Source organism: Polyodon spathula, chromosome 8 (assembly GCF_017654505.1).
Source record: "Polyodon spathula isolate WHYD16114869_AA chromosome 8, ASM1765450v1, whole genome shotgun sequence".
Lineage (NCBI taxonomy): Eukaryota > Metazoa > Chordata > Actinopteri > Acipenseriformes > Polyodontidae > Polyodon > Polyodon spathula.
The window spans coordinates 47,813,094-47,840,926 of NC_054541.1; the positions used below are offsets into that span (position 1 = coordinate 47,813,094).

The 27,833-nt window shown below is 43.4% G+C and overlaps 1 protein-coding gene across 2 annotated transcripts; it reads left to right on the forward strand.

Moving 5' to 3' along the window:
- LOC121320079 (carboxypeptidase M-like) lies at positions 1 to 27,628 on the forward strand. 2 transcript variants are annotated; one of them, XM_041258258.1, is made up of 9 exons: positions 1 to 226; positions 548 to 736; positions 10,404 to 10,501; positions 16,794 to 16,966; positions 21,250 to 21,437; positions 21,735 to 21,902; positions 22,827 to 22,979; positions 23,925 to 24,073; positions 25,970 to 27,628. In XM_041258258.1, the coding sequence occupies exons 2-9, from the start codon at positions 565 to 567 to the stop codon at positions 26,210 to 26,212; spliced, it is 1,344 nt and encodes a 447-aa protein (XP_041114192.1). In that variant the 5' UTR covers positions 1 to 226; positions 548 to 564; the 3' UTR covers positions 26,213 to 27,628. The 2 variants fall into 2 exon arrangements, with proteins under 2 accessions (XP_041114192.1, XP_041114191.1); XM_041258257.1 differs by having other exon boundaries at positions 2 to 295.
- The last annotated feature ends 205 nt before the right edge of the window (positions 27,629 to 27,833 follow it).

Sequence of the window (27,833 nt, forward strand, 5' to 3'; positions counted from 1 at the left end):
AGCTGCAGAACAGTCGATAGCCGGTAGTCAGTTGTAGTTAGCCTACTCGCATAGCAGCGCTGGAAAGTTTTTTTTTTCTTTTCTTTTTTTTTATCATCAGATAAGCAGTGGTGTTTGTCTTGTCTTATAAAACCGCTACTGTTACGTAGCCACTGCAGTTCAAAATATGAGTTACCTTGACAGATAAAAAAAGAAGCATTTCCTTTAATTAACAATATATTGAAAGGTAATAAGAAAAGCGCAGATTTGGGTCTGATAGAAACACACACACACACACACACTCACGCACACAAAGGTAAGACGCTATTTATACATTATAAGAGTATTTCGCCATACAGATTAGTGAAAAAAAACAACAGATTATGCATGATGTGTATGCATTATTATCTGAACAGTTTATAGTACTGTAGAGACGAGTGTAGCTTCATCAGCTCTGGTATGATGTTGTAAACCATACGATCATGCATGACATCAAAAGTAGCCTATATCTGCTGTAGTTTTTTCCACGTGAAAGATTCTTATTTATTTATTTATTTTTCATGTCTAGGGATATCCCACCTAGAGATGTTTCTTCGTACCTTCCTGCACTGTCTGTGGATCGGATCCATGACTTTATGGGTCCAGGGTCTAGACTTTAATTTCCATGACAGCAAACAAATAGAAGCATATTTGCAGTCCGTCAGCAAAAACTATTCGACCTTCACAAACCTCTACAGTATTGGAAAATCGGTGCAAGGTAAGACCTATCCAGCATGATATATGATAACAATTCTGATTATCTCATATACCTGTTGTTTGTGTTTTTGCTTGTTTTCAGGTTTGTACACAGTATAGGTACAACCGCTTGGTGTACAGTAGGCGCGATAGCTGGCTTAAAAAAATGTGTCACCTTTTAACTTTTTTTATGAGTTTCTTGGCTTCAGTCTCCCATACAATGGTTAACTTAAAGAATCATTAAGAAGGCGAGCTGCTAAATAAATAAATACGCGGTGAGTTTAGACTGGCAGCGCGCATGGGTTCTGCCAGCGGCGGAGAGATGGGGTCTGGCTACAATATAGATAGAAAGGTCATCCGTGCTTTACTGACTTAATTATGTTTTGAGGGCTTCGGCAAGTAAAAACTGTAAATGAAAAAAAGGAAATAGGAGTAGTAAGACTAAAAAAATCAACTCTGTCATTAATTTAGTCATTGAAAAAATTATTTTTGAAGTTTTTGGATAAGCTCGTGCTTTGGAGAAACAGATGGCTTCAAGATGAAACAGCTAAGCACTGGTGTTATTTTCAGCTTTATTCCTTTTTAATGTAGAACTATATGAATACGGAAATGTATCTGAAACATTGTCGTGGCATATTACATTCATTTCTGCTATCACTAGCTGCTGAGTCCAGAACACGTCTATCGAAGTCCCTAACAACACCCCCTCGTTGTCGCAAGTTATCAGAATGCCTTATCAGTTCAATGAAGCACGGAACCACCTAAACAGGCTCCAGCTGCGAACAAACGCGCTGTGTTAGCAAGCAGAAACACCGTGTGGAATAGCACTGCTTTTGTTAAACTTCGCGTAGTGCCTGTAATGCATTCTGAGACGGGCCAGAAAGCACATCCTGTCAGCAGAATGACATACTGTACAGTAAACAGTAACACTTCATGCAGTTTCTCTTGCTTTGTTTGTAATTCCACTTGTAGACGCCTCTCCTTTAACGCATTTGCTCCTCTTTAAAGAGAATCAGGTTGACTTTGCTTTTTCTTTGTGAGATTTGTATTAAGCTACAGTGTTAGTCAGGGAAGGATGAGTCTGTTATGTATAATCATGTTTTTGTGTGAGGCTGTTTGCTTAACAAGAAAGGAAACCTCAGCAACACAAAGCGTATCCCTTTATATATTTATAATATATATATATATATATATATATATATATATATATATATATAGATATATTATATATATATCTAATATATATATAATACAAAAAATATAATAATGTTTACAAGGTATCATTCAATAGGGAAGTCCTTTGTTTTTTTAAACTGAGGGGCTACAGGAAAGGGAAGTCAGCTGTCCTTGCAGCCTGTCCTGTTGAAACAGGTCACTGTAGTGATCAGAGGACAGCTGTGGGTCCTGTGCCCAATCTTAGCTGGTTAAGCTAAGCTGTTTCCCCTCAGTGTTTTCCTGGATTTTTCCCAGCCGTTAAAGACTTGATGGTTAGTGGCAGGAGAACCCATTTTAAAAAGATCAGTATATTTAACAGGAGTCTGGCTGCTGGGAATGCTGGCCCCTGATCATTTCAGCAGTGTCTCAGCAAGGCGTTTATTATCAGAACCAGTGGCTGCACACACACAGTGTCCTCGTAATCTCAGAAATGTCATTAAAATAGGTATGAAATCAACAGTCTAGCAGATCATACCCATCGCATTGGTCCCGAGTGAGCTGCAATGTCCAGACCGTGGCTCTTATTTGAATGTTGAATTGCTCTGCACCTTCCCAAGCTGTCATGTATAGCGCTTTGTGATTCCTTAGTCTGATTATGCTGGACAAAGTTGTGATTGAAATCATTGAAAGGGATGCTTAATATCATCTACATTGCCCTAATGTTTCATTTCTTACCTATTTCATATCCTAGTATAGGAGTTCTGTATGATTCTCTGTTGCTTCTGTTAGATCAATGCTAAGATACTTCTCCACAATCAGCCTCAAGGAGTCTTTTCAGAAGCACATGTTTGCTGTAAATAGTAACCATGTTAAATAATGGTCTACGCTGAATCAGCCACAGTAGGATATCAAACAAGAAAGGAAACCTCAGCAACACAAAGCGTATCCCTTTAAGCCAGCAGCAAGGGTTAATACCTGTCTTAAAGAGCTATCAAGGTGTTGTACAGGCAGCGCTTTCATGACAGCTCAGATGTAGCGACACATTAACAATTCAAAGTTTTGACAATGGTGGAGTATGCCCCTGTACAGCCCTTCTTGTGTAATCCCTGTAACCTAATGCTGGGCTATTGTAAAGAGATATCAGGCCTCTCCTTCACCGCACAGGTAGCTCAGTTCACATTTCATTTATCTTGCTAAGATGATTTGCAGCTTAGTATCACTGCATTGTTACACTGCCTCCCTCCCAATAATGACCTCTTAATCTCTGAGGGTTTCATACAGTAGCAACGTGAAAATGCCATCAACCAAGGTGTGGAACTGTTTCCATCATACTACGGTATTTGTTAACACGACTTGTCAACCAGACATAACAGCAGATAAAGATCCTAGTCTATGATTCATCTTGTCAGTTTGAATGTACGGTATCTTCTTTTGTCCGTGCGATAGCGCGATCACAGAAATGTGTTTAAACAGTACAGTACTGGTAGTTACAAACAGGTGCCTGTTCTCCTGCTTTAAACAAGTTCCCAAGTACAGTGTGTTCCTTTGAAAGAAAAGGCTGTTTTTAGAAATGCCTTGGCAAGAGTCTCCTGCCTGTGTGTATCTGATACACTGACAGAAGAGATCAGAGTAGATAAATGCAGCTGAGTTTGGGGTGTATCGATTCAAACTGCCTCATCAGCCCGCATTGTCACTTGAAAGAGACCGCTTTTGGATAACAGTCGTCAGATTATCTTGGCTCTGTTGAGCAACGCAGACTTTATAACATCATTCCAGACTCATTCAATTCATCATTCAACTCACTGTATACACTGTTTGCCTGTTATTGCACTGTATACAGTGTTTGCCTGGGAATGGTGTTATTTTCACTCTAAATGTGTAAATTACAGTGCTGGGATGAACGTGGGTTTATTGTCTTTGAATAACACTATGTAACACAATTTTTGTTCCTGGGTAGTAAGTGTTATTTCCTAATTGCTTATGCCTCAAAAGTATAGAAAATGGCTATTATTCCCCACAAACTTTGCTTTTGTAACCAGGACAGTGATATTTCAAAATATCACTATTTCCAATGGGAAAACGGGCAAATGTGTGTCTTTTCGTTCACATAAAGTCAGAAAAAAACAACATATGAATCCAAATTAAAATGTATTTATACTAAAGTAATACATAAATGACTACAAAAGATTTAGAAGTGAGTAGTTTTGAGATTTACGATTATACTGTAAATACAGTATAATTGTATGTTGTTTTTTTCTGACTTTATGTGAACGAAAAGACACACATTTGCCCATTTTCCCATTGGAAATAGTGATATTTTGAAATTTACAAAGACTTACAAAAATAAAGGTTTCCAGGCTGGGTGATGCCTTCACTGGATGAGAAAGTTAAAAAAAAAAAACAAAAGCAAAAGACATCAAGCACCAACACCAGCTTGCTTCCTCAGCTCCCTCCTCTCCCTAATGGGAAGCTAAGGCCTCCTTTTATGTCAGGTGGCTGGGTGCTGATTGATCGTTAATTACTCTAAATCAACCCCAGCCACCTGAACACAATAAACCCAGACAGGTGGGGGAATTTAACCCCATCCCTGCCAATTTAAAAGTACACAGGCCGCAATCGACCAATACCCCCCCTCCAATTATGTCCCTTGGGTGGGCTGTTTCAGTGGGCGGTGGTGGCCGGGGTTGATGTCGGAGACCCCCGAAGCCTTCTTTGGTTGAGGGGGCCCCGGATCGCCAAGGAAGTATGGCGATGCTGTCATGGAACCTGGACCCTCCAACAGATGCAGCGTTGGCGGGCAGAGAGTACCCCTGGACAGTGTGGGCATGGCCTCCTCGGACGGTGCGAGTCCCCCTAGCAGTGTCAGACCCTCCGCTCCCTCTGGTGGCAGAGGCGGGGACGGCGGCCCAGCTCCCTCTGGTGGCAGAGGCGGGGACGGACCCTCGGGAGGCGACGGCGGCAGCGGACCCTCAGCAACCCTAGGAGACAAAAAGGAGACACCAGCAGCCCCAGGCGATGCGGAGCAGCAAGCAACCCCAGGCGATCCAAATGTGGCATCCCTGGGCGGTGCAGGCGTGGCCAACAGTGCAGGAACCTCTGGCCAGGGTGGCAGAGGCCAGACTTCCTCCTCACTGTCCTCCTCCAGCGGCAACGGCTGCAGCCCCCACACCACCGACGGTGGGGGCTGTGGCCATTCTAGTGGCCTCTGAGGCAAGGCTGATACCTGCCGTAACGATCGGGTGTGCCTCCGCTGGGCTCCTCTCAGCCTCACATGTAGAGGCTGCTGTAAAGCATCAGCCTTCTCCCCTTCTGCCTCCTTGGTCAATGGCTCCTCCCCCTCTGGCTCGCGGGACGGCGGCTCCTCCCCCTCTGGCTCGCGGGACGGCGGCTCCTCCCCCTCTGGCTCGCGGGACGGCGGCTCCTCCCCCTCTGGCTCGCGGGACGGCGGCTCCTCCCCCTCTGGCTCGCGGGACGGCGGCTCCTCCCCCTCATACTGCGCGGGGCAGATAGCCACCGTGTGTCCATACGCCCCACAGCCAGAGCACAACTCCGCCGCAAGGCTCTTCAAAAAAACCTCCCTCTGGCGCTGGAATCAGCAGCAACAGCTTCTCTCCCTCTGGCGCTGGAGATGGCTCCTCTCCCTCTGGCTCTGGAGGCAAAACCAGCAGGTATTCTTCCTCTGCTGGTGGAGACTTGGGCGGTGGACGCTCTGCCTTCCCCTTCTCTGCCTCCTCCTCACCTTCCTCTCCTGGGCCAGTTCCTCCTCTCCCTCTTGGTAGGGGCAGCGCACCAGCGGGTGCCCGAACTCCCCACAGGCAAGGCACCAGCCTTGATCCTCTAGCTCACTGAGGAACTCCTCCAGGTCCTCAAAGCCATCTCTCTAGCTCCAGCCTTCCATTTGTTTATTTTTTTAAAGTTTATTTATCTTAAAAAAAAAATTGTCCCAAAAAAAAAAAAAAACCCTGCAGTACTGCTCCAAGCCTCCTGGAGACGCTATATCCCACCACTGCCACCAAATGTGACAGGCTGGCAAGTGGATAGAGGCCCAGAGACCAACTGCAGTTAAAAAAAAAAAAAAAAAAACTTTTATTATAAACACAAAATAAAAGGGCACAAGGGCCAAAACAAAGGTATTTAAGCACAAATAGAAAGACACAGAACATGACTTACAAAAATAAAGGCTTACAGGCTGGGCAATGCCTTCACTGGATGTGAAAATTAAAAAAAAAACAAAAAAAACCCACAAAACCAAAAACAGCAAGCACCAACACCAGCTTGCTTCCTCAGCTCCCTCATCTCCCTAATGAGAAGCTGAGGCCTCCTTTTATGTCAGGTGGCTGGGTGCTGATTGATCGTTAATTACTTGAATCACCCCAGCCACCTGAACAAATAAACCCAGGCAGGTAGGGGAATTTAACCCCATCCCTGCCAATTTATAAAGGGCAGAGCTCTGCTCTGCCACAGAACTCCATTTTTTTTTTTTTTGTTACAAATAATTTTTCTTTGCATATAAGTCTGTAACAGTGCACTTTCAACTAAAACCTTGATATTAAGATCACTGTCCCTAACCCTAAACTTGTACCACCCAGTCCCTTCTGACACGTCCAGCCTCACCTGCAATAATACATGAGAACAGCCTGCAAACACTGCTCACATTTACTGGCGTTACACATGAGCACTGCTCCCATTACTAGCATCACACATGAACGCTGCTCCCAGTTTTTTGGGTTCTCTTTACTCTGGCACTAGTGCATTTGGTGCTCATGAGAAATTATTTTCATTTGTGACCTGGAGCTGCATTTGAACCCAGGCCTCCCCGAGGTGAATAGCTTGAGACGCTATGGATTGTGAATCAGCCCTCGGCCCTTCCTAGTCCTGTCACTTTTTAAAGGGTTTGCAAAGGTTAAAACCAATCTAGTAAATCTTTACAACAGTGCTTTATGAATGATTCCTGCTCTGAATATCATGTGTGCGTGGTTTAAAATTAGAAGGGCTATTCAGAAGCATGCGAGATTGATAGAAGAACACAGCTTGTTTGAAGGTCAGAATTGGAGCGATTCCCACTTCAAGCCAAAATAGTTCCTAGTGCATGTGAATGAGTGTGTGTGTGTGTTTATCGTGCACAGATGGACTTTGTGAAGCCAAGCTGGGACACTTCCCATAAGAGAAAGCACTGCGGCTCCTGAGAATTAGCCACAGGAGACGCACGGCAATGACTCAGACCAGGAAGCTGCAGTTCAAGCGCTTACGCTTGTATATTTCCAAATACAAACACAACAAAATAGCCCAGCCCAGCCCAGCCCACCTCGCTGCTCCTTCACCATCACTATTCTAAACTAACACAACTGGGATCATCCTTTTATAGACCTGTGGCTGGAGCCTAATTAACCATTTATTCACTTGTCAGCTCCAGCCACATTCCCATGTGTTTTTACCGGCAGAAATTTAACCCCTCCCTGCCACCCAATACTCCCCACACACCCACACCCACACCCACACGCACACACGCACACACACACACACACACACACACACACACACACACACACACACCTGTGCACCGGCAAGGCTTCACCCTGCCACACTGCCCAATTCACAGAGTTATTCAAAGCACATTGTTTGAAACTTTATGTATTTAGCCATGCTTGATGCTTAACAGTTTCCTGGGTATCAAACTCTGTGTTCATCAACTCAACAGACTTTGAAATCAACAGATGTTGAGGATGTAATTGGAGCCTTTTTGTTTTCTTCTATGAAAATGGTTGAGGTCAATTACTCTTCAAACACAGGAATATTAGTGTTATAGTCTGACGCGCACAACCGAAACTCAATGTGTTTTTGCTTCATTTACCAAGTAGATTATAAGGTGCTGCTTGGCTGAGTGTGGAAATAACATGTACAGTATGTAGCTAACCCTTGTACACTACACTGACCTGTTATGAAACTGGTTAAACTACCAGACTGATTCAGGAGAGCTTGTCACCGCTGTAGATTTTTTGATAGAACACACATACTCTAGCAATTATCATTACCAGCTTTTCACTGTGATGTCTCAGAATACACCCTTGTAAAAGTTTACCCTGGTATTTTTGCATAGTGTTTTTTTTGCAGTTTTCCCATGGTTACACTATGTATTTACCACTGTTTACCCTGGTCTGTTGTGTTTATCATATGCTTTATCATGTTTTCTCTGTGCTTTATTACACTTTGCTGTGCTTTTGCTATGGGAGATGTGTGTGATTTGTATTGAGTTGCAGTGTGACCACCCACCAATCTGTAATGTTGTATACTGTACCTTGCTGTGGCTTTCCTCGGCTTACAGAAATGATTATTTCCTAAAGTGCCGAGCCCCTTACTCATCCAGCCTAGTTACTCATTGCATCATTTCATAAGCTCCTAGGAAGGTCAAGGTCGCTATTGGTGCCTAACATTAGAACTAAATATGGCAACAAGTGTTTTGGCCTCTTCTCAATCTTGGGATCCCCTGCGACCTAAAAAGTCTCCCCTTATCCAGGCACCTCTTCTTTCCCAATGAACACTTTGGACCAGAATGAAGAAATGATGACATGTTGTTCCAACTATCAGCTGACCTTTTAGGTTTAGACTCCTGGCACAATGCTGTGGAACAAGAATAAAGAACAGGTTATGTGTCATACTATAAATAATGTTTAAGGCAAAGCACACCAGACCTGTCTTCAGGCTTATTAGTAAGAGCTGGAACCAGCAGCTTGATGCAGGCTCAAACACGTGAAATATCCAGGCAGTTCTTTTCTTTTACAGGAGGCTATGTATGGCGTGTTGTCACAAGCTGCCCCATTTTTAATCAGGACTGTATTCAGCACCACAATAAATATTGAGAAGAAGAAAGCAGAACGCACCTCCAGGACACTGCAGCTTGAGCACACATTTTTTATATAGTGCTCGCTGTCAGGGACATCACGGATACTCTGCCCTGAGTGTATGTAAGAAATAACACACGTTGTTCCATGTGTTATTTCTTCTTGATTCATTTCTTACAAGGGAGGCTGTGTTGCAGGGGGAACAGTTTAAAAGTTGCACTGTGGTGTACCAGATCAGCTTGGGGGTCATGATTCTAAGAGCTCTATTGAAGCCACACGGGTGCATTAAACATGTGATCATTGAATCAGAAAAGCATACAAAGTGAATCTGGACAACAAGAAAGTTTACATGACTCTGATATTTAACACCCAGACTACATTTCTCTTAAGAGGTCAACTTTGCTCTGGTCGTCATTGGGACTTCTACAACAGGAGTTTGTTTTGGAAACAGTCTGTGTCCACCCCCTTCCCACCCTACCCCCCCCCCCCCCCCCCCCCCCCCCGGAACCCTGCTGTCACTGTTGTCACTGCAGTGAATCGGATACACACACAAGATACTCAGATACAGCTCTGCCACGTTACTGAACTCTGGAGCAGTGCTGTGAAGTGCAGCTGAGTTGATCGTCTTTGAATATTAGAAATAACCACCCACACAAACACACAAAGACTGAGCCTGCTGCTACTGCATGAACCGAGGAGGGTTAAGAGTAGAGTTCAGCCGAGTGTGACACATTTAGTATTGTGCCTGAATGTCTCCACCAAAGATGTTGTTTATGTTGTAGTAAGTACACAGTGTAAACCATCTTTCTGCATAGACACAGACAGGATACTCAGATACAGCTCTGCCTCATTTTGCTGATTGCAGCGATTTGTGAGAAGTGATATAGGGCTTTAAATGTTTAACGGGTTTGGTAGTGAAGTTGAGAAGTGGGAAATTGAACGGCGCCCCTAAATGAGCACTCTCTGGGATGTGACTGCAGCAATGTCCATGTGGCCGTGTGCAGATCTCACAATACAGGCATGCCTCAGCATTCACAGCACATGGGTATTTAATTACTGCACTGGAGGAATGTTGCATCTGCAAACAGATGAATGACAACAGTTTCCTGTTATCCATCTGTTTTCTGTTTAGTTTTTATGATTTTTGTTAAGAAATCAAATCAGGCTGTATCATGCTTATAAAGTAATTAACCATCACAATGCTGCTTCATTAAATGGATATGGGATTATCTATTGAAACCCGCTCACACCATGGGGAAACTGCTTGGCATGTTCGTGGGCACCCAGCATGTATCTGCAATCTCAGACAAGGCATTCAGCAGATTAATCTCAGCTTTACCTTGAGAGCTGCGATTGGTGAAACATACATCCCTCAAATAGAGGTTCTCATTCTGTAAAATAACACTAATGTCAATGTTAACTTTAAAACTTCCTATGTAGTAATGCTATCAGTAATGGTTAAAAAGGGGTAATACATCCTCCTATTTTATTTGTGAAGCAGCATCACTGCACATCTTGTGCAATTCCACACAATTACCATGACTGTACAGGGATTGTGGATCCCACTGTAAACAAACTTGCTCCCAATGACTGCAACAGGCATCTGTTTCATCTGTAATACCTGTATAAAAATAATCAAATGGATATTTTGGAACATGTTGATCTCTCTTTTTTTATCATTGTCATATTTTACAGGTAGAGAGCTCTGGGTCTTGGTCCTCGGAAAGTACCCAATGGAACACAAAGTTGGGATTCCGGAATTCAAGTATGTTGGCAACATGCATGGTGATGAGGTGAGTCATTCGAGGAAGGATCCACTGCATAAAGTGAGGTATTTTGTTGTTCCAGGACCTGCATGGAAATTAAATGTGGGAGGGTTCATTTTTTTGTGGTTGTTTCTCAAGAGAGCACACTTGTATCCGACTCTCAGTGTCCCTAGGTCAGGTTGGTAAAATCCATCTCCAAACCCCCCAGCTCTGAAGGAGAAACCTTTCTCTCCATGAGATGCAGAAGCGGAGGTCTTGCCTGCTTTAGGTACATTAAGAATACTGCCTCAGCGGCCAAGTTCTGTGCGGCCAGACCCCATTTCCTCCCTGTACATTCCCCGACTTTGCTCTCCCCATTTTCACAACAATGATGTGAGTGCTCGGAAGATTAGCGTGTGCTGTGCCAGGGGTCAGAGAGTCTGTGTCACGTGCTGTGCCAGGGGTCAGAGAGTCTGTGTCACGTGCTGTGCCAGGGGTCAGAGAGTCTGTGTCACGTGCTGTGCCAGGGGTCAGAGAGTCTGTGTCACTTGCTGTGCCAGGGGTCAGAGAGTCTGTGTCACGTGCTGTGCCAGGGGTCAGAGAGTCTGTGTCACGTGCTGTGCCAGGGGTCAGAGAGTCTGTGTCACGTGCTGTGCCAGGGGCCAGAGAGTCTGTGTCACTTGCTGTGCCAGGGGCCAGAGAGTCTGTGTCACTTGCTGTGCCAGGGGCCAGAGAGTCTGTGTCACGTGCTGTGCCAGGGGTCAGAGAGTCTGTGTCACTTGCTGTGCCAGGGGTCAGAGAGTCTGTGTCACGTGCTGTGCCAGGGGCCAGAGAGTCTGTGTCACTGGGGTACAAACACAAAAGAACAGAACCATCACTTGCCAATCTGAAAGTACAAGCCGGTTTAAAGAGAGTTAGTAACTCTCTCAGACAGGCAGGGCCAGAACCGTGAACATCCTTGTAAGGGAGGAGCAGCTTTTTGAAATCAATGCTTTAGCTGCTTCACGGGAAACCAATCTAGGGACCTTAAAATTTGGGAAATACCGCAAACAGACTTGTAAGTGTTCAACAGCAAATTAAAAAGTCCAGGTCCTTTATTTTACCTCCTGGTAACTTGGCTCATTCTATAATGAGGAGGAGGAACACACGCATTCAATCCAGCTGCCCCTCGAAGCATAAATTTCACTTTGCTCGTAGTAGTGGAGAGGAATGAGATGTGATTAGTACTCCTGAAAGGAGTCAAAATGGAAGCCAGTAGCTGCTGTCTGTTGAAAGAAGTTGTGGGTCTCTGAAGTTGCAGAATACTTTTGTCCAGTTCAGGAGTCTTGTCTTGCTCTCAGAATACCGGTAATGTGTTCCATGAGCTGGGAAACATCGTCCAGACACTCCCTGTGCTTGTGCTTCACCAGCTGAGCACCTGCATAGTTTTGTACCTGTTGTTCGAATGGCTCTGCTGCATTGTGTTTTAGACCAGTATTGAACTATGCTGCCTGCTCACAGAAGGTTCTTGTTAACAAGACAGTGCTTGCATTACTTTCCCAAAACATTAAACAAATACATGAAGAAGAAAAAGACTTCTTTATAGCATTGATAATGTATTTTCTGTTAGTTAGCTTGTGCCCTGGAGTGTGGCACTGTTGTATTTTGTAGGGATGTATGGAATGGGCTACCCAGCCATGCTGTTGCTGTAGAAACACTTGGATCCTTTAAGACCCAACTTGATAAAAGTTCTGAGATCAATGAGCTACGTGGAACAGGACGAGACTGGGTGGACTGAAGGGCTTCCTATCATTCATAAACTTTCTTATGTTCTTATGCAAAAAAGGTGTTGCCAGTACTGTAACAGAATTATTTTTTCTTATAGGTAGTTCCCAAGCCCCATGACATTAATAGTTCAAGATGAGCTTAAAGTGTTTAACTGGAAACCGTGAAGATTGTTTCCTGTTTCCTATGGTGACAGCCTCTTAAAAAAAAGTAACCTCGACCAGCTCTTCAACATTCTTGGCTCTGTTTGTTTGCTTTTTTTAGTTTCATCACTTTTGGATTTATTAACTGACCCGCATCTGTTGAGCAGAAAAATTGCTCAATACCAAAAAAGAATCCACACCAGCCAATTGATTTAGAAAGAACCCGGCTGGTTTCAGAAAGAGTGGTGATTAGTATATTGTGTGTATTATAAATACACATCATTTGAATACAATATCATTACTATTCAACAGCTAGTTGAAAAAGCCTATGTTTACAGATAAGATGAATGTTATATAGAGCGTATAAATTGACTGGCTTTTCATAAAGTCAGCACAGCCTGCTCTGGTGTCTTTGCTGTCTCTGTGTGAAGTAAAAAGGGTTGATGGACTACAGCTCACAGGTTTCTTGCTTTCTCATTTCTGCTCTAGTTCCACACTTGTGTATCAGGTGGTGCCACTGAGGTCTTGTGCTCTAAGTAAATCTCAGTGGGAGTTCCACTCTGAGAGGCTCCCAGGTTTGGTTCAGACTTCCATGCAGGCCAGGGCTGCTCAACAGCAGGCAAGAGGGAAGGGGGGATGGGCACTTCATGCTGAACTTACAGAGCTGCACTTCATGCTGAATTTACAGAGCTGCACTTCATGCTGTATTTACAGAGCTGCACTTCATGCTGTATTTACAGAGCTGCACATCATGCTAGATTTACAGAGCTGCACATCATGCTAGATTTACAGAGCTACACTTCATGAAAAATGAACAATGTCAGAGTGCATGGAGGTTGCCTTTGGCTTGGTCTGTCCTGACATGCCAGGAACAGTGAGGGTGTAATAAATAGCTATTGCTGCACATTTTGGCAGTGTATTAGTTTGCACTTAGTCACACATGCATGTTGAAACATTTGTACTAAATGGTAAAAACCATACTAAACGTTCGTCCTGCCTTTTAAAATGCCCCTGCTTGGCGTACAGGGAATGCTCTGTGCAATGGACTTGTATTCCATTTACCTGCACATTATCTCTTCTATTTGGGATATGAAGTAGTGTTTTCTATCCCGTTAAGAATGCAGATGTCAGGTCCCTGTCTGTGTGCCTCTGTATCTAGAGAATGTTTATCTAATTGTGATGAACCCTACTAAGGACAGTGTGGGGAGATATGGGGGTGTCTTCTGTCGCTACATTAGTCTGTACAGTCTGTCACACTTGCTTGCTTGCACATACCTGCAAAAGCACTTGTTTAATTGTGATTCAACTTGGTATTAACATTATTTAGTTTAAGTCATTAGGAGTATGAGATTCTGTGGCTCTACGGAGGTATCTGTCTGTGCATATACACCTGTATGTCACACTTACTATTATATTTTTACTAGAAGCTATTGGAAATCACTCATTTTAATAAATTGTACCGTGATGCTACTAACACCGCATTTGTGTACCTAATGACATCTATGTCTTAATAATACCACATTTACTCCATTTTCATGAAGCTGTTCTGTACACACTGTTGCTGTACATCATGCTCCTTGGTTTTCATGAAGCTGTTCTGTGCACACTGTTGCTGTACATCATGCTCCTTGGTTTTCATGAAGCTGTTCTGTACACACTGTTGCTGTACATCATGCTCCTTGGTTTTCATGAAGCTGTTCTGTACACACTGTTGCTGTACTCCATGCTCCTTGGTTTTCATGAAGCTGTTCTGTACACACTGTTGCTGTACATCATGCTCCTTGGTTTTCATGAAGCTGTTCTGTGCACACTGTTGCTGTACATCATGCTCCTTGGTTTTCATGAAGCTGTTCTGTGCACACTGTTGCTGTACGTCATGCTCCTTGGTTTTCATGAAGCTGTTCTTTGCACACTGTTGCTGTACATCATGCTCCTTGGTTTTCATGAAGCTGTTCTGTACACACTGTTGCTGTACATCATGCTCCTTGGTTTTCATGAAGCTGTTCTGTGCACACTGTTGCTGTACATCATGCTCCTTGGTTTTCATCATATTGATGGCTGTGACAGAGGATTTTTGTTCCTTACACTCTTGATGAATATGGGAAAGGACTATAGTTCAGGTAGAAATGTGTACTGAATTGCTTAGAAACCTGACACCTTAATGCATTTTAAACTAAACAGTTCCCTGGCTGCTTTCAGAAATGTGAACTTGATTCACCTCCTCAATAAACACTGTGAGGCATTTCTAATAGTTATAGTTGCTGCAGTGGCTTCATTGCATCCCTTGTAAGAGTTTCCCATGGTATTGTCAGTTTCCAATGGTTTTCCCATGATTATACCATGCATTCACCATGGTTTACCTGGTTATTTATATACTTTACCATGCTTCCACTCTGCTTTATTACACTCTGCTTTTACTGTGGGAAACTTTTTTAAGGGATTACTGGGTTATATAGTCATCATGACTGACCAGGTAGGGTTTTACAATAAACAAATTGTTAAATTTCAGCTTATTTAAAATGCTTGACGGTTAGTTAGTTATTCAGAAGACTGTTTTAGTAATTTTTCAATACAAATTTTACACGTAATGCATATCAATCAATCAATCTTTATGTTATATAGTGCCTTTCATAGTGGAACACCATCACAAAGCACTTTACAAGATGCAATAAATACAAGAAAATCCATAATACTTCAAATAGAGAAATGCATAATAAATGATATACAGTGGAAAGTGCCTAATACATGATGGTAGCATAATACATGAAATAGTACACTAAATACAGTGGAAAGTGCAGAATACATGAAATAGTACAATAAATACAGTGGAAAGTGCAGAATACATGAAATAGTACAATAAATACGGTGGAATACATGATAGTAACAATATGTAAAATAGTAGCAGCAGCTAATAACAGATATCAGGCTTAAGGAGCATGGAAAGCAAGAGAGAACGGGTGGGTTTTGAGGGTTGATTTAAAGCGAGCTACAGTCGGAGCATCACGAACCGAAGCTGGGAGAGAGTCATGAAGCTAAATGAGTGTTCTTCAAGTGTGGTGCACTTTTGCTTGGGGATAACAAGCAGGCCAGAGTCGGAGGACCTCAGCTTGCTGGCAGGGACGTAGCGGGTCAGCAGGTTGAGGAGGTACTCAGGACCTGTGTGATGAAGGGCGTTGTAGGTGAGCAGGAGAGTTTTGAACATAATCCTGAACTTTACAGGTAGCCAGTGCAGCTGAGCAAGACGGGGGGGTGATGTGATCATATTTTTTACATCTGGTAAGGATCCTGGCAGCGGTATTCTGAACTAGCTGCAGTCGGTTTATGGTGCGTGCCGGGAGACCACTATATAGAGAGTTGCAGTAGTCGAGTCGAGAGGAGACAAACACATGACAAAGTATCTGCGCATCTGGGAGGGAAAGGTAGGGACAGACTTTGGAGATGTTTCTAAGATGGTAAAATGAAGATTTTACCTTGGAGGAGATGTGGGCATCAAAGGACTTACTGTGGGGGCATGAAAAACAGACTGCACGTGTCCAGATAGGTAAGAGGACATCCAGGAGAGACAGGGTCCAGAGATTCCAACATACTTCTGAAGGCGGTCAAGATGGTGTCAAAAGCAACTGTTAGAACAAGAAGGACAAGCACAGAGGGAGCACCAGCATCAACATTGAACAGGAGATCATTCACAATCTGGAGCAGAGCAGTTTCAGTACTGTGATACAGTCAGAAACCAGACTGTAGAGATTCAAGCAGGTTGTTGTCCATGAGATGTTTCGTCAGCTGCCTGGCTACAGTCCTTTCGAGAGTTCTTGAGAGAAAAGGGAGATTGGAGATGGGACGGAAATTAGATAAGTCAGCTGGGTCAGGGAGGGTTTTTGGAGTACTGGTGTGACTCTGGCAAGCTTGAGGGCAGCAGGAACCGAGGGACAGGTTGAGAGTGTACAGATGTTGTAGTGCCAAGGCCTTATGCCATCGAAAGTACCCACAACACCGTGATCTTATAGATGATTGCCAACCCCTGTGTGCTACACATACCCCAGGTAGGGTTAACTGTACGTATTGGACTCAATGGAAATATAATGGAAGTCCATTCATTTTTCTGTAAGGCAAGTCCCCTTTCTTTAAGCACAGTATGTAAGTATAATCAAGCCACGTGTGCAGCAAATCCATTAAAATCCCACCACACTGAGTCCTAGGCTGCTGCACAGGAAGTGAATTTGTTCAAATGATAGTGTGGTTGTAAAATACATTGCTATTTCAGTCCAAAAAAGAGTGTTGCTTTTGAGAAAGCTAATGTAATGTAAAAAGGGTTTATAAAGGCTGCTTATTAAATTTTCTTTAATGTTAGCAGTATTAAAAAACAGTTGGGATTAGAAATGATTAATGGATAATATTATGTATACAGTGTTGTAATATTTTTTTTGGATTTCTAGGTGGTTGGCAGAGAAATGCTGTTGCATTTGATAGACTACCTGGTGAAAAACTACAGGACAGATTCCACCGTCACCAGGCTGATTGACAGCTGTCGCCTTCACATCCTGCCTTCGATGAACCCAGACGGGTACGAGGCTTCGGCGCCCCCTGACTGCGTTTTCTCCAACGGAAGGTGAGACCTCCTCTAACATGAAGACAAACAGAGCCGCTGACACACAGCGGGGCAGTGGATCTGAGTAAATGACAGTGTTGAATTCCAGAGCTATCTATTAAAAGCTCCTCTTTCACCCCAGCCCATTTGAGCTGCCGTTTTGGAATCAGCAGTAGGTCAGTGATCTCAGGGAGCAGTGCAGACAGGGAACCAGTTGATCTTGAAGATTAGATGGCACGAGAGTATCAAGGACCTACATGTAGCAGGTAGGTACAGCAGTAAGCATAGTTCACAAATCAATTCTAAAACTCTCTGACCATTCCTCGAGCTGGCTTTTCATTGTCGTGCTGTAATTTACTGATATTAGCCTTCTCTTATAAACGCATCCTTAAAGAGAGTAAACCGAGGAACTCCTATTCCATTGACCTGGCAGGCTTTCTTTAATCCAGCGCTGCTTTAGGATTTTACTATTGATCAGTAGAGCTGGTAGTCATGGCACCTTGTAGACGGGTAGTAAGCATGGTTTGAAAATCAATTCTAAAGCTCACTGTTAGCCAGTGCAAGGATGCCAGTACTGGAGTGACATGTTGGAATCACAGAGCATGAGTAAGCATTCTGGCAGCAGCATTGTGAACCAACTGAAGCCTATTTCATTTAACATCTGGAAGGCCAGCAAACAAGTTATTACATTAACCTATCACAGAAGAAATGAAAGCCTGTATCAACATTTCATTTCAACATCTTTCCTAGTTAACATGAGCCTTGGCTTATACTGAGTAGCAGATTGTAAATGAAGTAAAATGAGGTCATATGTTTTCAAAGTAAAATGATAAGTCTTATGACCCATACAGTGCATTGGAAAGACAGCATGGGAAATAGACCAGGCACGGGAGAGCATGTGGACTCACCGTCATCAGATAAAACCACCCGAGTAAACAATCGCAAAACCTCATCTTCATAACAGCTGAGCATGCAGGAAACATTAGGGTGTGCTTGGAATACACTGGCAATGAAACCCATTCCCCAAGCTGGCTTTTCATTATTATACTGCAGTTTACTGTCATTCGCCTTCCCTTTTAAACAACCAGAGTAAACAGGGAAACTCTTATTGTACTGATCTGCCAGGCTTTCTTTAATCCAACACTGCTTTGGGCTTTATTATCAGGATCAGCACATGGGAGCAGTGAAGCTGGTAATCATGGGGGCTCTTTATATGATAACAGCACCCTAAAATAGGACAATAGAGTCTTTACAGTATTAGTATTTGTCTCCTTCTGTTTGAATCCCAGTACCACTGGTGGTACAAACCTGTTTTAATCTAGTAGGTGTGTGGTTTCGTGCCAGGGTGGAAGTATTTTGGAAGTATAAACCTGCTTTAAATAAAACAAAATTAAAAACCCAGACAGATTCCACTGCCACAAACTCAAAGGTGAAAAAACGGGTGGACAGGCCACACAGCGGATATCCTGTGTGAAGTTCTTGATTTTTGTGATCTTGGCCCCATAGTTTTATTTCCAGGACTCCCAACAGTACAGGATTACACTAACTCCCTCCATTCTCATAACACACTGCATCACTATCCCAGCACAAACTCCCTCCGTTCTCATAACACACTGCATCACTATCCCAGCACAAACTCCCTCTGTTCTCATAACACACTGCATCACTATCCCAGCACAAACTACCCTCTGTTCTCATAACACACTGCATCACTATCCCAGCACAAACTCCCCCCGTTCTCATAACACACTGCATCACTATCCCAGCACAAACTCCCTCCGTTCTCATAACACACTGCATCACTATCCCAGCACAAACTCCCTCTGTTCTCATAACACACTGCATCACTATCCCAGCACAAACTCCCTCCGTTCACATAACACACTGCATCACTATCCCAGCACAAACTCCCTCCGTTCTCATAACACACTCATCACTATCCCAGCACAAACGTTCTCATAACACACTGCATCACTATCCCAGCACAAACTCCCTCTGTTCTCATAACACACTGCATCACTATCCCAGCACAAACTCCCTCCGTTCTCATAACACACTGCATCACTATCCCAGCACAAACTCCCTCCGTTCTCATAACACCCTGCATCACTATCCCAGCACAAACTCTCTCTGTTCTCATAACACACTGCATCACTATCCCAGCACAAACTCCCTCCGTTCTCATAACACACTGCATCACTATCCCAGCACAAACTCCCTCCGTTCTCATAACACACTGCATCACTATCCCAGCACAAACTCCCTCCGTTCTCATAACACACTGCATCACTATCCCAGCACAAACTCCCTCCGTTCTCATAACACACTGCATCACTATCCCAGCACAAACTCCCTCCGTTCTCATAACACACTGCATCACTATCCCAGCACAAACTCCCTCCGTTCTCATAACACACTGCATCACTATCCCAGCACAAACTCCCTCCGTTCTCATAACACACTGCATCACTATCCCAGCACAAACTCCCTCCGTTCTCATAACACACTCATCACTATACAGCACAAACTCCCTCCGTTCTCATAACACACTACATCACTATCCCAGCACAAACTCCCTCCGTTCTCATAACACACTACATCACTATCACAGCACAAACTCCCTCTGTTCTCATAACACACTGCATCACTATCCCAGCACAAACTCCCTCCGTTCTCATAACACACTGCATCACTATCCCAGCACAAACTCCCTCCGTTCTCATAACACACTGCATCACTATCCCAGCACAAACTCCCTCCGTTCTCATAACACACTGCATCACTATCCCAGCACAAACTCCCTCCGTTCTCATAACACACTGCATCACTATCCCAGCACAAACTCCCTCCGTTCTCATAACACACTGCATCACTATCCCAGCACAAACTCCCTCCGTTCTCATAACACACTGCATCACTATCACAGCACAAACTCCCTCCGTTCTCATAACACACTGCATCACTATCCCAGCACAAACTCCCTCCGTTCTCATAACACACTGCATCACTATCCCAGCACAAACTCCCTCCGTTCTCATAACACACTACATCACTATCCCAGCACAAACTCCCTCCGTTCTCATAACACACTGCATCACTATCCCAGCACAAACTCCCTCCGTTCTCATAACACACTGCATCACTATCCCAGCACAAACTCCCTCTGTTCTCATAACACACTGCATCACTATACCAGCACAAACTCCCTCTGTTCTCATAACACACTGCATCACTATCCCAGCACAAACTCCCTCCGTTCTCATAACACACTGCATCACTATCCCAGCACAAACTCCCTCCGTTCTCATAACACACTACATCACTATCACAGCACAAACTCCCTCTGTTCTCATAACACACTGCATCACTATCCCAGCACAAACTCCCTCCGTTCTCATAACACACTGCATCACTATCCCAGCACAAACTCCCTCCGTTCTCATAACACACATCACTATCCCAGCACAAACTCCCTCCGTTCTCATAACACACTCATCACTATCCCAGCACAAACTCCCTCCGTTCTCATAACACACTGCATCACTATCCCAGCACAAACTCTCTCCGTTCTCATAACACACTACATCACTATCACAGCACAAACTCCCTCTGTTCTCATAACACACTGCATCACTATCCCAGCACAAACTCCCTCTGTTCTCATAACACACTGCATCACTATCCCAGCACAAACTCCCTCCGTTCTCATAACACACTGCATCACTATCCCAGCACAAACTCCCTCCGTTCTCATAACACACTACATCACTATCCCAGCACAAACTCCCTCTGTTCTCATAACACACTGCATCACTATACCACCACTCAAATTGGGCTTCTCTGTCATGGAAGTCCACATCTCTTCTAGGACATGCATGTCTCACAGTAGTAAAAAGCATGGGAAAGGTCAGGGAGGCACCACATCAAGTGATCTTAACAGCAGCATTCTTTATACACCAACAGTGGCCCCCTGCTACACTCGCTGTTCTGTACACTTGCTGTTATATCTAGTTTCGCAAACCAGCCCACAAATCCAAAGCATCTGAGTTTGACTCCTGACCCTGTTCAGATTACAGTCTGTTCGGAGCGCTGATTCTAACCTGTATTACATTACGTCACTTTTGAATCCGAGTTTGGGATTTGCTATTTTAACACTGTAAGGGGGTTGGGGTGAGCTAGCTGTTGACCACACGCCCGCTGTCCACCTTGGTTTGTGTTCAGAATACCTGGACAGTGATTATCAAGGCTCTTCCCGTCTCGCGCTGCAGTCCCCTGTCCCTGATCCCCTGACGTCTCATTTACAGGTACAACAGAAACTACGTGGACCTGAACAGAAACTTTCCAGACACCTTCTCAACGGCTGCTTCCTCCAACGTGCAGCCCGAGACACAGGCAGTGATGGACTGGATCCAGAGCGAGAGCTTTGTGCTCTCTGCCAATCTACATGGCGGGACCGTCGTAGCCAGCTATCCGTACGACAACAGCAACGGAGGTGCCGTGCATAAACTGTTAGCAATGCAGCCAGCGGGACACACTTCACTAGGATAAGCCATGCATTTTCAATAGTTTTTACCTGAACTACTGCCTGTAAGAGGAACTTTGTTTGCCATCAGTTTCCACTTTTCACCTGAAGAAGAGACCTCAGTTCAGTGTGTTTGTATTCTGTAAGCATTTCAGATGGTTTTAAGTGTTTTTATGCGGAATTGCTTCGGCCGTTGTTGTAGAATTGCTGTTACTGGCTGTTAAACGCAAACCTGAGGCTGACTGCTTTGTCTTGTGTTTGTAACAGGAAGCGAGCTGGTTAACGGAGAGAGTCGCTCCCCAGATCATGACGTTTATGTACATCTTGCTAAAACCTACTCCTATAACCACACTACAATGCACACGGGCACTCAGTGTGGCTCTTCAACTTTCCCAGACGGAATAACAAACGGATACCAGTGGTACACTGTAATAGGTAAGTCACTGGGGGGGTGGGGGGGTGGGGGGCTACAGAAGGTGTTGCAGGGGTCTGGTGTACTGGCCTTTCCTGTTTCTTACCTTTTAAACCACACCATAAAACCACCATGCAATTCAGGACAACAGGCATGAGATCAGGGTTGAGGCAAGAGTTGCCACGACCAATGTCCCTTCATCATGAAAGGTAATTGATTTGATAACACAAGGTTATTTTGATTGACTGCGAAATGGAGTCATTACTAGCAATAAAGACTTTTTTAGTTTTAATGCTGTTTGCAAACCTTCTCTGCACTTAGGGAGCGTGTTGAAACACAAGAATAAACTTTAAATCCACTATTTACAAAACCTAGATAAGAGTTAGGCTTTAAAGAAGTGTGAGTTTGAGAATTTGAGACTGAGTGTTCCTCAGCTTTTGTTAAACAATTACACAATGTAATTACTGAAGTGTGTTTTATTTTTTGTGCTCTGATTTTTACCAGTTAACAGCATCGCACTGTATGTGGGGCTTTCAATGCCCAGGTTAAAGCATGCGTTACTGTTCTGAATGCAGTGCCACACAGCAGGAGAGTACCAAACCATTCCACACACTGGCACACGTGTGTAACTTGTTTTTGAAATCTTTCATGATGTTTTTTTTAACAAAATATTTCTTCAGTAAGAGAAATGTTCAAAGACAGGCAGGAACTGTTTTTTTTATGATGTTTATCATGAGCAAAATAAGTATAAAATGTCTTATCACAGGCTTTCAAGCATACCAAGGAACCAGTATAAAAGCCAGCGAATGAATTACCTCTCATTGACCTAAAATGTGAAGACGCGTTGTTAAATACACAGGACTGGAATGCAATGTGGTGCTCATGTCACACTACAACAAACTTGATTTGGTTTGAAAGTTTTGGGGTTTGTTTGCGTTTCGTTTCAGGTGGCATGCAGGATTATAACTACGTCTATGGGCAGTGCTTTGAAATAACACTGGAGCTGTCTTGCTGCAAATACCCTCCCGCAGATCAGCTCGCAGACTTCTGGCAGGAGAACAGAGCCGCCCTGCTGGCGTACATGCAGCAGGTCCACCTGGGTGAGAGTCACTTCACTGAACTAATCAAATATAGGAGGAGGGCAGGCAGTCTCGTGCAGATGGGGATGGGAGCAAGCCAGACAGCTATACGGAACCACACTGATATTAAGAGCCTGTATATGGTCTTATGTTTTTTTTCATTAATTGTTTGAAGGTGATTAAACAGAACAGGTTCAGTGAGATGCAACTTTTTATTTTTCACCGGGTTATGGAAATGTAAGCCTTTTTTTGCCAGGCTGGATTTTTGACTCATGAAACGTTTTATACCTGGTTAGAAAAAAAAAACAAAAAAAACACCAATTGAAAGTGTGCCTTCAAATGTGATTTTTATTATTATTGTCATTAAGTGCAACACCCTTCCTCATTCCATTCAGATCATGTGATAATGCTTGCAAGAGACAGTGTTGACAGGTGACATTCTCACATGGCTGGAATGGAAGGAGAATGTCTGCTTAGTTCACACACTTGAGATGCTCCTGACGATTGCAGAGCAGTTCAAAGCCATGGAAAGGCAGATCTAGAGATCAATGGGCGCAAAAGAACCCCAAACTGTGCAGGATGATTGCCAACGCCATGAAATAGTAAGAGAAATGAGGAAAAGCAAAAAGGACGCTAGTAACTGTTTAAGAAGTTGCATAGCCTACATTAAAAACACTGATCCTGGATAGAACTGGGTACATGCTTTTACACAATGTGACAACTGTACACGCCACTCCTTTACAAGGTGTAGCTCTTTAATCGTTAACAATGACACCAGCTGCTGCAAAGCTTCAGGTGATTGTGCTGGTTTCTGAGTGAGCGAGCGCAGAGTGGGGTGTCGGAATTAGGCGTGAAAGCTCTGTTCAGATAGGGGCAGCTGGCAGCCGCGACGCACCCAGGCCAGGGAGTACCGACCCACAGCCCCAGACTTTTAATTACAGTAATGCTTTCTAATCCCATTGGCAGGTGTCAAGGGCCAGGTCTTAGATGTTGATGGAAATCCGATTCCAAGCGCAGTGGTGGAAGTTCAAGGGAGGAACAACATTTGCTCGTACAAAACCAACAAGCACGGGGAATACTACAGACTCCTGCTACCCGGGACTTACACATTTGTGGTAAGGAGAGAGCTACAGATACACACTGGTCTTGTGTATTTAAACATTTTAAGTCTGCTGAATTTGCCAGGCTGGATTTTTTTTTACCAGTTTTATAGTTATAGTACATCCTTCCAGAATTCTCATAACATTTAATTTCTCTCGTGAAAAAATGGTTGTAGTTTTCACTTTGTCAGAAAGACTCTTCTCTAATGCCTTGAAAACAACACCATTGCACTGCATGTGTCTGGTGTGACAAATAGGTAAAGATTATTCTTCCCAAGACGTGCTGGTGAAACCACTTGAAATGAATCACAACTGAGGTAAGATCTCCACTGAGACTCGACTAACACTGAGCTATGCATGAGAGATCGCTGAGACTCGACTAACACTGAGCTATGCATGAGAGATCGCTGAGACTCGACTAACACTGAGCTATGCATGAGAGATCGCTGAGACTCGACTAACACTGAGCTATGCATGAGAGATCGCTGAGATCGACTGACACTGAGCTATGCATGAGAGATCTGAGACTCGACTGACACTGAGCTATGCATGAGAGATCGCTGAGACTCGACTAACACTGAGCTATGCATGAGAGATCGCTGAGACTCGACTGACACTGAGCTATGCATGAGAGATCGCTGAGACTCGACTAACACTGAGCTATGCATGAGAGATCGCTGAGACTCGACTAACACTGAGCTATGCATGAGAGATCGCTGAGACTCGACTAACACTGAGCTATGCATGAGAGATCGCTGAGACTCGACTAACACTGAGCTATGCATGAGAGATCGCTGAGACTCAACTAACACTGAGCTATGCATGAGAGATCGCTGAGATTTGACTAACACTGAGCTGTGCATGAGAAATCGCTGAGACTCGACTGACACTGAGCTATGCATGAGAGATCACTGAGACTCAACTAACACTGAGCTATGCATGAGAGATCACTGAGACTCGACTAACACTGAGCTATGCTTGAGAGATTGGGAGTACCCTCCCGATATGCTTTGCACAGTTCAGTTATTCATGTACCCAGCATGCCCTGCAGAGCATAGTGGTGGGACCTGCGTGCATGGCATGTTAGAGATGTGTGGGAAGAGAAACTCGTGCCGTAAGGATCAGACTTGGTACAGACATTCTTCCTTAGCACTGAGGGCACAATGACCTGCTTGTGATTGGTTGGGCTGATGATTGCCTGTACTCTGATTTTAGTGGCAGAGTTGTTGACAGGTCTCGCTTGTCCCACTCTGAGACTGTCTGTTTCCTGTCTGCTCTGGCTAGTGGTGAGTTCACTGCATTCTGTGGAGTTTAATTTGCCATTGAAAGAAACAGAGCAGAACTACAAACACTATTTAATTGACTGCTTTCATGCTTTAGTTAGAAAACTGGGTGAAAAACATCAAACATGGTAATTACACATGGTCTTAAATGTAAAATGTAAAATAAAAATGTCTTTTTTTTTTTTTTACTGTGACCTTTAGATACCTTTAGAAGTTTTCCAAAGACATTCAACATTCACTGCCCAAGTTTTCGTATTATTTGTATTATTAAATATTTAAAACACTATGTTTCCATCTGTCACTGGGATTAAACAGATTTAAAACCTATGATTGCAGAAAGAAAAAAAAAACTATACGTAGGCAGAACATGTGAATATATGATACTGTCCCACATGACCCGCAGATGGCCCCGGAGGCAGCCCCAGTTTGATAATGGAGCAGCATGGGTTTTACACACTGTTATGGTACACATGGAAATGAGGCGTTTGGTTTAGCCTGATTTTACAGTGAAATACTGAAGCACCGAGGGGGCGAGTGATGTTCTGCACATTTGAACCCCTCAGCAGTTTCTGGGCTGGTGAGTGGGGATTGTTTCAAACACAGACGTCTACTTCCTGTTTTCTTTCAGGTGACCGTTCCTGGAAGCGAACCAGTGAAAAAGACTCTGCAAATCCCGAACGGGCCGGCGAGCTTCTCTGCCTTGAAATACGACTTTGTTTTTCCAAGCAACTCCCCTACCTCAGAGACTGTTGCTGCAGAATCCTGCACCACCGCAGACCACAACACAGCAGCCTCACCTCAGGCTCTTCACTTCGCTATCCTACTACCCCTAGCTGGGGCTGCAGCACTGAGTGCACTAGTCCACAGCTAGCTGATAGGAGGGGGTAGTCGATCTGCAAAATCAGCAGTTGGCTTTGTTTTCGTATACATGCATAGAGCCATTGTTGCAGTGATGCCCTTTCCACCACTGTCCTGGTACAGTTTATCACAATTCAGTGTGGGTTAAACTAAGGTCCATGTTAGTAAATACAAAGTCTGAACCATTACCTTCGTTTAATCCTCCGCATCTGTATTTATAAACCGATTCAGAAAAGAAATTTCAAACCGTGTCGTCTCTGAGCTGTCTCTTTTCCTTGTTCGTTGTTGCTTTCGGAAGTCTCACTGCATGATGTGTTGGGGATTCTCCTTTGGGAATCCAAGCCTGCACAATATCATCTTTTAACCAGAATGCATTTTTCTGTTTCTCTATTTAAAAAATAAATAAATAAACCATCCACTTCTCAGCAGATAAATCTGTGTGTAGATAAAAATGTGCTCTGAAATGTGTTCTCAGCATAGCTGCAAATACTAAACGATAGACAAATAAATACAGCAATACATGGTTAGAAAACTTTAAAGGGCACTAGACCTATGGATTTTACAAGGGCCAAACTGTGTGTCTATTTATGATAAAACAGATCTTTGTAAACAAACAAACCAACAAATAAAGTAATAGCAACACTTTAGTTTAAGACTAAAATATGCAATTTATGCAATCAATCATATACCTATACATAGCATTATATATAAATGTTTATCTTTATTAATAATAACAATAATAATAAATAATAATAATAATATATAATAATAATAATAATAATAACAACAACAGGCTTCAGCAATACAGTGAGCATGTAACTAATGCATTTATATGAAACCTTACAATGAATATATAATATGACACAAAGCTTTACAATAGTGACATTAAAATGTCATTGACGTGTGTGCCTTAACTCCCGGAATGTCTGTCAGCCTGTTCGTGGTTTAGCTTTGTTAGATCTTCCTATGGCTGCTAATCAGCTAACCACGATCCCACAGTAATGACAGTAAATAAGATTTGGGATGGCCATGAGGCTGGAGTTTGAGCTCTTCTTAAGATTGCACGTTCAAGCATCTTGTGCTTGAAGCGGTTGCTCCAGTTGCCTGAGAAGCGTGGGCTGACAAATCCTTTTTTTTAAGCAAAATCTTGACTTCTAGAAAGGGTAGCACAGCTAGGAAACAAGTTATAAAGGAACAGCACACTGTGTCAATTGCAGGTGTGCAGTGACACAGAGATTTGATCAGTGTGAATCAGACATTCTGGTTATAGCTTTAGTTTCCCTTTTTGTACTGTTTTTAATCTATTTTTATACACAGATATCTAATTTGTACTTTGTATTTTAATGCCTCACATGTTAAGAGTGTGCTGTATGGAATAAATGTAATGCAAATGACATCCTCCAACAGCAAGTTAAATGAGGCTGTGTATGTTCTTCAGTTTTGTAAAACAATTTGCTTTTGTACTACCTCACAGTTCACAGCTGTATTCGTTGAAATGCAAAGAAACCTTGCAATGTGCATTTTTTCAACATGTCGTCTAAATAAACATGATCCAAAATGCAGCTGTTTTAAGTGTTTCGTTCCACACATCACAGTGCCTCTCAAGTTCAGACGATGATCCTATTGTCCGAAAA

Coding starts and splice junctions, on each gene's coding strand:
- LOC121320079 (XM_041258258.1), top strand. CDS start 565: ATGTTTCTTCGTACCTTCCTGCACTGTCTGTGGATCGGATCCATGACT. Junction 737..10,403: donor TATTGGAAAATCGGTGCAAG/GTAAGACCTATC, acceptor CATATTTTACAG/GTAGAGAGCTCTGGGTCTTG. Junction 16,967..21,249: donor TGCGTTTTCTCCAACGGAAG/GTGAGACCTCCT, acceptor TCTCATTTACAG/GTACAACAGAAACTACGTGG.